Raw genomic sequence first — 13,139 nt, 5'->3', positions numbered from 1 at the left:
AGGACTTTGCAGACGAGGAGGATGTCATCAAGGAGGTGCACCGGGATGAGGAGTATGGTGAGTTGGAACCGCTTGTATCCAGAATGAACTTGGAAAATCTGCAATAAATAATTTTGTGCATTTCTTATGATCATTAAAATTATAGTAATAATTGAAAACAACTCAACGTTTGTAACTCAAAGGGGTAGGCAGAGGCCTTCATTTGGCTAGTTCTGACTCACCTTTCTCGTCTCTTTCAAGTTCATATATACATGTGCGTTGAGTTAGATTGCTCATAGTACAAATAATTACGATAGTGAATTATGAAATGGATAATTATTTAACTTAATCATTAAAATTATTATTTTCAGTGTATCCATCGTTAGAGATGAGCTCCGATGAGGACGAGGAGTGGACCTCCTCGCGCAGGCGCCGGCACTCACGCAACAGGAACGACAGCAAGACCAGGACTGACAAGTATGTAGTCTGTCACTACTGATACAAGATACAATTTGATGCACACTTTATAATCAAGAAATAAAATGAAGGCATACCAACTTGTTGCCGACGGATACGGAACCTCTTTACACTTTTTTTTAATCATAATTTTTATATATTTTTTCTTCCTTTTTCTCTATATTTAAAAGTGTAGTTGTAAATATATCTTCTAACAGTGCGTGCTTATCTCTTCATTCTCATGATTCTATAAAATAGATATATTTATTATATATTTATTATAATATATTTTTATTTTATTATATAAATGCCAAAATTCATCTTAATTAAACCACTCTCCGTCCTCATATTTTCCGTCGTCTTTACAATCGTAAATTGCTTGAAACGCCTGTTCTAGGAAAATACACTTGAATAGTCAAAAGTGTTCTATACAGTAACATTCTAGTTAATAATCTATGTATTTCGACATTTTCTATGAGCTTTGGATAAAAATATATTGTCACTTCAATCACTCAAAAAATAAGTCATAACTACATTTCTTTTTGCTGCAAAGCTTTTAAGTTTTCCCTTTAGCAGTAATGAACTACCTGTTAATAATGAACTTTGATAAGTATACGTATGTATTATTTAACTTGAAGATGTGTACCGTGTTTCAGAGACGAGGCGTGGTCGCCGCGTGCTCGTGTGGGTCGCGTGACGCCGCGCACGCGAGGTCCGGCGCGGCCCGCAGTGCGTCGCGAGTGCGTGCGCGCTGCTCTGCTCGCTGCCGCACACAGACATCCGCACCCGCACGCTCACACACATGCGCACGCGCCCCTACAGGTACCTACCTACACATACGCTCTTTATATTTCTAAATGTGTCCTAGTTTTGTCCCTGACATTGTAATGTCCGACTGACTTTATATCTCTATATTATTAACTATCAGTTCCCGCGACTTTGTCACGCTTCGCCTATTCCACGCGGGGATAGTTTAACTTCCTAACAGTAATAGAATTTTTCAAATCAGTTCAGTAGTTTCGGAGCCTATTTAATGTAAACAAATCTCTCCTTTTCATAATATTAATATTAAACGAAAATTGTTATGATTATTTCAAATAGATTTTCTGACGTTCAAAATATATTAATATTTTTTGTGTATGTTTCAGAACGCAAAACGCGCGGTTCTAGCTTCGAAGAGCAAGCGACCGCCTGCGAGCGTCAGCGTGCAGCCGCAACACAAGAATAAGTGTGCAGGTACTCTCCCACATCTCTTTACACATATATATTGTTCGCAATAACAACAGTGGAAGTGCACCTTAACAGTCAACCAGTGTGAACTAACGTGCATTTCCACTGGTGATATTTTAAAATAGACTTAATAGATCAATTTTTTGATCAGAATGTTACTTGAATTATATGAACTGAACAATTTTTTACAGTTTTTACGCATTTTTATCACTAGCTGTCGGCCGCGACTCCGTCCGCGCTGGATTATAATTTTATCAAATTCCGGAGATACTTTCTAACAAACATTCATCCAAACATTTGTATTTATAATATTAGTAAGATTTGTGGTTGTTTATTGAAAACGAAACATGAATATACTATTTTTATTAGACCATCCAAATTTCACTATTTAAAACTTAAAAACTCAACTGAACTCCATGTTTTAAATAGCAAACTGTGTCAATGAATTTTAAACATATTGAATTATTTTCAGATATAAGACTGAAAAAGGGTATGAAGACGGCCAAACAGCGCCTCGGCAAGATCCTGAAACTACACAAAATGATATATTAATATAGCTAAAACATAGCGTAGCATCTAGCTGAACACACGGACCTTAGAATTTATATTTTATATATGTATTTATCACAAGGACCAATGTGTGCTGTGGTACAGACGACTCCTCGCTTGTTCACTTTCTCTTTCTCACTTATAATATTGAACAAATTATATTAGATTTTTTGTGTGGACATTAATGGAAACTACCCTTAAATAATTCGTTGGAAAACTTTACTCAAATAAGTTGCTACATTAAAATAACGTTTGAAGATATAACGCACTTTTGACCGTATTTAAATTGTACTGAAAACATTCAAAAATATATATTTCCTCCAAATTTTAATCACGAAATGTTATATTATTAATCATTTAATTTATATTTTGAAAATTTATAAATGAAATGATTGTTGAAGGCAATTTTGATTCACAATTTCTATGTTTAATTTTTAACACATTCTTGGCAACTATATTTATATTTTGAAAAATATTAGCAAGTTTATGTTGCTTGAAATTAATATAATATTTGAGAGATCTGAATTAAGATTTAATATAAAATAAGATATAAATGTTAGTAAGGAATTCTTTGGCATTTTTATTAGATAAAAAAATAAATATATATGCATAAAAAAATAATAAAAAAAAAGACATATAAAGTATGTATTTTCGTAGTAAACCCACCTCCGAATATAAAATGTAAATATGGAAGAGGACAAATATATGTTTCGCTTTAGTTTTTTAAGTTTTTTTTTGTACTGTTATTTTTGTTGTTGAGTGTACATAGCGCCGAACACTGAATCCGACATTTTTTTTGGTAGTTTTTTTCTAATTAGGGTGAGACCACATTAAAGTTATATTTTGACGAATGTTTGAAAAAACTGGATATTTTTTTTTCTTGGATCGTGTGAGTTGATTTATTTTTATAACAATTAACATGTTAATGGATTATGGTCTAGTATTTTTCAAGATAAGTTCATAAGAAAATCGTAAGCATAATTTACGTAGATGTCGAATGCCTCGAGGTAAGAATCGTAAATTATATGTTACACTAACATTAAAAAATATCAATTACTTGATGTATGAATTTTGAATGGTGTAGCTATGTTTTTAAAAGGGATGTCTACGTATTCTGAATTTATTTCGCGTTATAATTTTTTTTTCGATTATTACAATGTTTTATGTGTTTTTTTTTTGGTCAATGCATTCAAGATGTAAGTACACGGCAGGCACGTGTCTCTGGATAGTTTTTTTTTTTAGAATGATTTCAAGAAAAATCCTGTTGATCGAGGATTTTAGTTTTCGGGATGTTGCAAATACATCTTTTTCAATTTTGTGTCATACATTTTACCTCATTATCTTTGATTGCTGTGAAATTTGTATGAATTGAACTTTTGTACGCGCATTTTTTATGTTGCTATGTATTTAATATATAAGATAGGGAAGAAATAATGTAGAAATAAGTACATTTTTTTACATCGTTCGCTGTGATGTGTTCTCACCCTAATGTTGTTTTTTTTTTGTATAATTTGCATAAATCGCTTCAGATTCAATAAACAGGGTGTATATTTTGTATTGTGATTGTTCATTATTTAGACGACGAATGCAAGAAATAAAATTAAGTTGTAATGTGAGTTATTTGTTGTTTTATTTATTTGATGAATTACCAAAATCACTAATCCTGTGTCATTTCCTATATTTTGTTAAATTCATATCAGGTAAAAAAATGTATATTTCTAGATTTCTGAGTATTTTTTAAATTTGTAACAAAAACTTCATACCTAAAACCAACTTGCACTAAAATCGTAACAAAAATTCCTATATTCGAACATTATTTACTATTATTAGATCGTACGATATTCATTCAAAGAACATTGACCAAATTCGGTTCTGCAAATGTTGGGTCACAAAAAATGCTATCACAGATTTGGCGAATGGCGTTGTGTAACAAATCTTGTCTACAATTGGTATGAAGTACTATCAAGGTTAATTACATTTTGCTTATACGTTATTTATTTGAGACCAGCCTGGACTACTAATTTACAGTAACAAGTGCTTCTAACCACTGCTGACCAAACAACGAACTCAATGTAAACAAAATGTGAACCTGAAACTGCGTACGTCACAATTGGCAACGTCTTACTATATACATACCGGGAAAATAGGGTGACCATGGCAACGGGATAAATTCATTATATTTAAAATATTACTAAATGCTATCCATGAGTATATTATATGCTTCGTGCTTAAGGAGCGTCCGTGGTAAATGTAATTAACATTTTTCAATATAATACAAGTCCTTTCAAATGTGAAAAGTGTGGTCACAAGGTTGCGTAGTACTCGCAGATATTGGCCAGTGGCCATCGTGCGGGGCAGTCTGTAGATTTGTTGCGAATTGTACTCCGCAATATCAGTAGCAAAATAATTCTAACTGCAATACTATCGATGTATTGGTGATAATATTGACGTATACGAATCTTATCGTATTCCAATAAAATTATGTAAGATTTCTTTAAATCAATTTAGTTTGTGCTAAAGTGTTCGTGTGAATATTAAAATGGGAAAGAAAAAATGGATAACCCCGTTCAAGAAACAGGTATTTAAATGATTACTTTTTATTGTATTTATTTTTTCAAAATATGAATAAAATGTAACGGATTTGTGATAAAAGAATATTAATTACTTACGATAATTACTTTAAAAATCAGGGAAATTCACGAAATTGATACAAATTAAGAAGTAGCTTTAAATTTTTTTCAAAAATATCACTCATTTTAAGAATAGTTATAGATTCTTTTTATTTCATTTATGTTACAAAATAGGGTGAGAAAGCGATTTCTAAATTGCCACTTCATACTTCGTAAATACTTAACTAACTTAAAATTTAACTTTCACTTGAAGTTTTCTGAATGAGCACTAAAAAGTATAAGGTCGGGGAATATATCTAGTCTAATTCATACATCGGAGGTTTTAGGTTTAACTTCTAACTTATAAAAACATTTATGGTAACATTTTTAGTATCAATTTAAGTACTTACTTTCCTTTAAGAGCTGTTTAAGATATAGGTATTTTATTATAACTATTATAACGAATAGTAATATTATATCTTTAAAAATTATATGAAATATAGTAAAGATGTAAGTACTAATTTATCAAGATCATATTTAACGATAAAAAACGAATCAATTAGATGTAGAGTAAGTCAATTTGTAAATGTAATTGTATAAAGTACTTAACGCCTACGCGTGTTTTATATTGTAGTTTGCAAAGTAATAGAAATAATCAAATAAGACAAGCTTTTTTATTGAAGAAATCGTCATAAATATAATACAATGATATCATTAGCTTACTATACATCCCTACTTAGGGGTACGGAGCCTAACCAAAGTCACGAGTGACTAGGACATAGTCAACCACGCTGACCCAGTGCGGGTTGACTTCACACATATCTTTGAATTTCTTCTCAGATGTGTAGCATCACGATGTTTTCCTTCACCGTAAGAACGTCGGATAAATGGACATATGTAAATCGGAAATCAAAAAACACATTGGTGCATGGCGGAATTCGAAGCCAGGACCTGCAGATTACAAGTCATGTGCTTGACACCTGACCTGATATACCAATGTATAATTTATAATCAATTATTTAAACAATCAAGTGTTATATACAAATATCTGTTTATTTAAAAAGTAAGACAATAATAAATATATTATTACTAGATGTCGCGATTGATTCAGGTCGGAATTAAAAAAAAAGTTTTTAGTAGTCTATGCGTTCTACACAATTTTCTACATCTATGACAAAAATTAACGAGACTCGTTTAGTTGTATTGGAGATACCTAATAATAAACATCCTTTCATATTAACGTTGGTATTTATAATATTAGTAAGAAGTAAGATTGAAATAAACTTTCTCGTCGTTTTTACAAATAATGCACGTGTCTACAAATTTAATTAGTATGAATTATTCAATTAGTTTTTCCCATATATTTATTCAGGAAATGGCTTATTAATCTATTGGATTTTCCATACTTAAATTATAATTAACTTAATTCATGATAGTGTTACTTGTGCGTATTAAGTTTTTACTACCTAGATCTTATTGTCGAACTGTTAATTAGAAGTAACAAAATGTTGCAATATTAAAAATCAATTGGCAGAAGAGAAGTTAAAGTTTACTGAACTGACAACCAACCTACTTTAGTAAAGAGGAGAGGCACCTTTAGAAAATTTAAAAAAAATCTTGATCTGTTTCATTAACTGTTTAAAAAGCTACACGTTAGTAACATCCATCACAAAGGCTCTGTCAAATTTATATGTCTTGTTTAATTCTACATTGTAGCACGTTACTAACATTCAGTAATTACAACTTATAAGAACACATTCCTTTAATCAACGCGGTTTTCTTTGATCATAATTGTTTATGATTAGTTTAATTGTTCATTTTAAGTGACAATTAAAAGTTTAACGCTTGTATAAAAGAGCAAGAGTTGAACTTGCTTTTATTTTAAGCCATGACACACTATTATGGCTGACAAGCTGTCGCCCGCGACACCGTCCGCGCGGAATTAAAAAAGAAACAATTAGTAGCCTTTGTGTTTTTCCATGCTATGCTTTACGTCTATGCCAAAATTCATCGTGACCCGACCAGCCGTTCTGGAGATACCTTCAAACAAATATCCATCCATCTAAACATTCCTATTCATAATATTAGTAATAAGTTCGGCTTCTATACGTTCCCACTGAGTGGCTCGAAGACTGACCTAAGTTTGTAACTAGGCCACGTCAACCACGCTACCTTTCTTTATTTCATTGTAAAAGTTAAGCATCAGTAAATTTGATGAAAGAGAAAATTAACTCCAAGATTTTTAACTTAACTTTTTAACCTTTCAAATCAAGTTCACTTCCAAATGTTATTCAAAAACCAATAAAATTCAAAACAAAACACCTAACGATTTGACCTGAATCATTAATATTGATAAAAGAGAATTGGTTCTGTTCTGATTTCCACAATTGAAACTATAAGATAAATGACATACATTCGCAAAAAATACGTTTAAATTGATAAGAAATTTTTTCAATGTGAAATTTTTGTCGTGTGATTTCTTATCGGATAAAGAAATGACGAGGTCGTCTTAATCTACATCAGGATTATTTGATGAATCTACATTACTATCTGACAGACATTTTGCGTCTAAACTAGGGTTGGGGATATTCTTCGGCGCCCCTGATCTCTGTAATTATGAGATTGCTTCAAAAAAACAGCTATTGCTTCTAATTTAAAATTGCCAGTTAATGTTAAGTCAGAAACAACGCCGCTACAAACCACTACATGCAGCGCCAAAATGGCGAAAATCAAATAGGCACAAAATGCTAAATCTTAAAGCCAGACCATTTATAGAAGACAGTGTTCGGCGTTGACTCGAATTCCTTGATGATGCATTCGGGCTACGGAATGTCACGTATCACTTTTTTACTTCATTTAAGATTTAGTTCTAGGGTCATCTATGAATCCTAAAGGTTGTGAAGTCACTAGTGTTTTTTCGTAGCTTACTCTTTGTCAACGTTTTGATAGTTGGCAACCCTAGACATATTTATCATCTGATGTAAGACATTTGATATTTTAATGGGATCACTCGTCGATCATTTGATTGTATGTTGTATGATTAGATTAGATAGTCATACAAATTGTTCAACGTATCTTGACATACGGAAGTTGTACAAATGCAGTTCTTTGTTTGCTATCGTAATTACTAATTTTGTTTATTATAATTAAGGTTAACATCGTATTATGTACAGACTATAATAAAAAGTAGTTGTCGCCCGCGATTCCATTCTGCATGAATTAAAAAAAAAACTTAATTAGTAACCTATGTGCTTTCCATACTATATTCTACATCTATACCAAATTTCACAAATATTCGTTCAGCCGTTCCGGAGATACCTTCAAATAAACATTCATCTAAACATTCGCATTTATAATATTAGCAAGATTTACAATATTGTTTAATTGGGGCACAATTCGCGACTACATTTCGTTGTCAAAACTTCCCGCGCTATTCTCTTCCACCGTTTTTCATATAACTTTTTCTTAATCTAAAAGGTAAAGGTCTGGCCAGTATGCCACATGTTTGGCGGAATGCATAATCTATGTTCACCAAAAAGTTGATATAAATAATTCTGCACTTATGTATGTCTATTTAATATAGATTAGTTTGACAACTGACGCTTATAAAATATCGAATTAATTTTGTATGAGCATTTATATTGTACTTAATAGACAGTTGTCATAGTGTCGCGCACAACGAATAAATGCTTTTAACAGTGACAGAGCCCGCTTTAACATCTTCGCACGAATCGGCCCGGCTCTCCCGGTGAAATACCACGACCACACAGAAGACAGGCGTCAAGTGGAACTAATTCCGCGTACAGTCTGATGAGTGTGCGTCCCGGAGCTCTAATTTAGACCTCTTTCCCTTCCCACCCTTTTTCTTATAAGGAAAGGATGGGAAGTGGAATTGAACTTTCCGGATGAGAGGATGCATGGGAAGGGAAGATATTTTCTTTCTGTGCATCCTCTCCTCCGTCGATTAAAGGTAGGCAACGCATATGCAATTGCGTATGTCTATGGCCAACGGTCACTTCGCTATTTCAACGATTTCAGGTGGCTGCTCGTTCGTATGCCACCTTTTGATATAAAAAAAAATGCAAATTATTGAAAGTCGGTCTTGTAATAAAATTAATCCAACAAATAGGTACTATTACAATTTAATTATTTTACAACTTTTTATTAAATTTATTACAGTTATATGGCTGTTTATCGCATTAAATATATTTTTTTTTGCTTATGAAAACCATAATTTTTGGTGCAATGTTTTATTTTTTTTATGTAGTTATGAAGGATACTGAAAAAACTTTTTTTTTAAAATATCGTAATTCAAAAACAATAATCACGAAATTTGCGATTGCAAGTCCTATGAGAAAAACAATCGAAAATGAATTGTCAAACTAATCTATATTCGACACACTATAACATATACTATTCCATAATTTAACATATTCTACGGAAATATACTTTTTATATTATCTTCAAGTGGTATTATAACTATGTTTATGTTATATGATGGGTAGTAATCGACATAGTGGTTGTTCGCAGCACGCACATATGTCGTTAGTACGTTAACACGTGTATTATATCTTGTAACACAATAGTATATGTTTTTAACATATTACATCCGCTTCGGAGTCATTGTATGTTTTTATTACAAGGTTATACAACGTTTGTTACATCCAAATACGTTTGTTAGTAGACGAACTTAGTAATATCTGAAACTCAGTTACAGAATAGGAAAAAATCTAAAAATCTTGTTGAGTTTTTCGAATAGAAAAATCTAGAAAATGTCAAGAATTTAAATCTATAGTATAAATACTATAATATCAGCTATGTATTAAGCACAATTAAAACGAGAGATCGTTTGATATGCGGTCATTTTTACATTAGCATAAGTTCTCATTGTCGAAACACGTGCAAAAAAACTTATTACTGTCTCCGTTGATTAAAAGAGAATGAGAGGATCAACAATATGTCTTTGTACAGATGTCACTAAAACACACCGTTTCGAATCGAAACTGAAACAAAACGTAGAGTGCCTAAGTGTAATATAAAATGAACTTTATTTCAAAGACTATTAATCATCTTACTAAATATTGTCTTCTTTGATATTGCAGTGTTTTGTGACGCTTGGTGTGTCACTAAATATGGCAGGCCACGGGCTGGTGATGGGCTTCGCGGCCATCTTGCTGCCGCAGCTGCGCAGACCAGACTCCATCATACCCATCGATGACACAGCTGGCTCATGGATAGGTATGTAACAATGATAAATTAATTGACGCCCATAAAGAATGGTCTTCCGTTTCTAAGCAATTTTTTATTTGTATTTATTTTTTTATTTTAATTACAAGACAAACTTAAAATTTTAAAATCATCTATTTTTAAAATGTATAAATATTAAAAAATTTGGTTTCTAAACTGCGATGACAATTTCTGTTAACAAAATCAAATTATATAACATCTTCCTTAACTATTGTCCTTATACAATGTAACGTGTTACTTACACCTAATCTTTGCATACTTGTTTATTTAATTTAACTATTAACCATTAATTTTCTTGATTTCCAGCTTCAATTCTGGGTTTCGCACTTGTGGCTGGTAACTTCATAGTGCCCACAATAATGGCAAAGTACGGCAGGAGAACGGCAAACCTGTTGAGCATTGTACCTATGATTGTTGGCTGGTTCTGCATCATCACTGCCACTAATATCACCGCTCTCCTCATTGCAAGGTTCCTCCAGGGCATCGCGATGGGTATGAGCGCAACCCTCGGACCAGTACTCATAGGAGAATACACTAGTCCTAGGAACAGAGGCGCATTTTTAACCACAATATCATTGACTATTGCTACAGGAGTCCTCGTCGTACATACCTTAGGATCCTACCTGGCATGGCAAACAGCAGCTCTGGTCTGTGCCTTTATAACCTTTGTGGATTTACTCATAGTTATTTACTCACCCGAGTCCCCCAGTTGGCTCGCAGATCAAGGAAGATATGAGGACAGTGAGAAAGTGTTCAAATGGTTGAGAGGAGAAAGTGAAGACGAAGAATTACGTAGGATGATTGAAACTAGCATCATCGTCAGAGAATCAAAAGCTGACGCTAACATATCACAATCTTTTACATCGAAAATGAAAACACAAATTACGTATATCAGTACAACTGTTAGGAAGAAGGAATTCTATAAACCTATATTGATTATGATCCACATCTATACGTTAGGACAATGGGCTGGTGCTAACATTCTTGCTGCGTACACTCTCGATATATTCTCTCATGTTATCGGTAATGATGCAAACATATCCTTACTAGTTATAACTCTGGACGCTCAAAGAATTATATCAAATAGCGTTGCTGTATACGTAATTAAGAAGATAAGACGAAGAACAATGTTATTCATAACTGTTGGATTAAATCTGTTCGCGTTTGTAGCTACAGCTGGGTATACTTATGCTAAAGGTCATAATATGTTGCCCTACGATCATCCTTTCATTGGGATTTTATTAATACACATTCATATGTTTACCATCGCAACAGGAACAGTGCCTTTACCCTTTATCATAGCGGGAGAACTATTTCCTTTAGAATTCAGAAGTCTTGCTGGTGGATTCAGTGTATTATTCCTTTCTTCAAATCTCTTTATCACAGTAAAAACTGTTCCTTATCTATTCAAGAACTTTGGCATACATGGCGCGTATTTAATTTACTCCGTCGTGGTTGGGTATTGCTTGGTGATAGCCTGGTGGTTCATGCCGGAGACGAAAGATCGAACGTTACAAGAAATAGAAGATGAGTTTAGAGGTAGACCAATGTCTCCAGAAGAATTGAAGTCTACTCAATCGCTGACTTCTTTGAAATATATGAACAAAGACAGAAGATGCAGTAGTCCAGTTGTTTAAATATAAGAAACTAGTAATTAATTGTAAATAATTTTAAAGATGATATCGACATATTAAGAAATAATAATTATAACAAACACAAAATTCTGAATATAATCTTGGAAAAAAAATACAAAAAGATAAAGGTGACTTCCCTACAATGTTTGGATGATAAAATAACAAAATGACACAAAACATTTATTTAATCTAGACTTTAAAATACTCATTGCCATCATCATCAGCTCACTATACGTCCCAACTGAGGGACTCGAAGCCTACCCTAAGTTAAGGGTGATTACGCCATAGTAAACCACGCTGGTCCAATGCGGGTTGGTTGACTTCACACATATCTTTGAATTTCTTCTCAGATATGTGCAGCATCACGATGTTTTACTTCACCGTAAGAATTCATTCATTCAGTCATTGTTATATTATGTTATAATATTTTGTATTTAGTATAAAATTCTGGTTGAAAATTAGGGCGGTACTTAAGCCATTAAAAAATTATCGATGAAAAAACTAATTTATTAACTTAATTTATCAAAAATGTCAGTGGGAATTCTCTTATAATATTTATTTCAGGGTATCTTGTTATATATTTAACATATTCACGATTTATTTTATAATTTCAATTTAATTTAACCGAGTATTTTACTATCATGTAATAATAGTATGCAGTTAATATTGTAAGGGTATGGAACGTAAGCTGTATGTTAAATAATCGAATTTGATTTGAAAATAATAATCTTATAAATTATTAAATAATTTATTAATATATTCGTATTTTTATTATTATTTTAACGTTAAATTTATATTGTTTTAGAATTAATTTTAAGTAAAATGTTAAAATTATATACTTTACAAATATATAATTATTAAATTATTCAAACTTTCGTGAGACATTATACTAAACTGATATATAAACACGGCTAAACACTCACGTATATTCGTTCGGTGGCGGCATCGACTAGTTTCGAGCCCATCGGGGGCCCTTCATCAGGATGAGTGGTACTGGTATTATTTCGCGGACGCGGCCCGTCGCTCACCACTCATCCTGATGAAGGGTCCCCGATGGGCTCGAAACTAGTCGGTGCCGCCACCGGACGTATATACGTGAGTGTTTAGCCGTGTTTATATATAATTATTTTTTGGATTATTTCACTTCCAATTAAAGTGTGTGACAGACAGGCGACCGACCGTAAAATTTAAGATAAATCTCTTTGGCTATGTGCCAGAATAACTTTAAGTAAATAATAAACTCGTGATACATAAGGTAGCCAACTACTGACACGTGCTTTCTACGTAAATATACTAATAAAGTTACATAATTAATAAAAATAGCAATCAAAATTGCAATTATAATTAAAACGCAACTTTATTGGTCGTAATTTAAAAACACATTTAAACTAGGATTTGATTATCTTCACAAATGTATGCATCACAATGTTTTCCT

At 32.5% G+C, this 13,139-nt stretch overlaps 2 protein-coding genes across 2 annotated transcripts in view; both read left to right on the top strand.

Moving 5' to 3' along the window:
- The window catches only part of LOC106118485 (histone lysine demethylase PHF8), a 10,945-nt gene extending 8,418 nt beyond the window's left edge, over positions 1–2,527 (top strand). Inside the window, exons 20-24 of the mRNA XM_013313145.1 lie at positions 3–57; positions 351–456; positions 1,092–1,257; positions 1,584–1,671; positions 2,138–2,527. Of these exons, the coding sequence (XP_013168599.1) occupies positions 3–57; positions 351–456; positions 1,092–1,257; positions 1,584–1,671; positions 2,138–2,217 (495 nt within the window). The 3' untranslated portion in view covers positions 2,218–2,527. The remainder of the gene's footprint in view (positions 1–2; positions 58–350; positions 457–1,091; positions 1,258–1,583; positions 1,672–2,137) is intronic.
- A 2,033-nt stretch (positions 2,528–4,560) lies between these two features.
- On the top strand, positions 4,561–11,932 carry LOC106118531 (facilitated trehalose transporter Tret1-2 homolog). Its single transcript, XM_013313193.1, has 3 exons — positions 4,561–4,792; positions 9,926–10,061; positions 10,377–11,932. Exons 1-3 carry the CDS (start codon positions 4,754–4,756, stop codon positions 11,705–11,707), a joined length of 1,506 nt encoding a protein of 501 aa, XP_013168647.1. The 5' UTR covers positions 4,561–4,753; the 3' UTR covers positions 11,708–11,932.
- Positions 11,933–13,139: the final 1,207 nt, after the last annotated feature.

Source organism: Papilio xuthus, unplaced genomic scaffold, assembly GCF_000836235.2.
Source record: "Papilio xuthus unplaced genomic scaffold, Pxut_1.1 DF827570.1, whole genome shotgun sequence".
Taxonomy (NCBI): Eukaryota; Metazoa; Arthropoda; class Insecta; order Lepidoptera; family Papilionidae; genus Papilio; species Papilio xuthus.
The sequence above is the reverse complement of the archived record's forward strand: the minus strand, read 5'-3'. Positions and strand labels throughout refer to the sequence as shown.

Coding starts and splice junctions, on each gene's coding strand:
- LOC106118531 (XM_013313193.1), top strand. CDS start 4,754: ATGGGAAAGAAAAAATGGATAACCCCGTTCAAGAAACAG. Junction 4,793..9,925: donor TAACCCCGTTCAAGAAACAG/GTATTTAAATGA, acceptor TTGATATTGCAG/TGTTTTGTGACGCTTGGTGT. Junction 10,062..10,376: donor CACAGCTGGCTCATGGATAG/GTATGTAACAAT, acceptor CTTGATTTCCAG/CTTCAATTCTGGGTTTCGCA.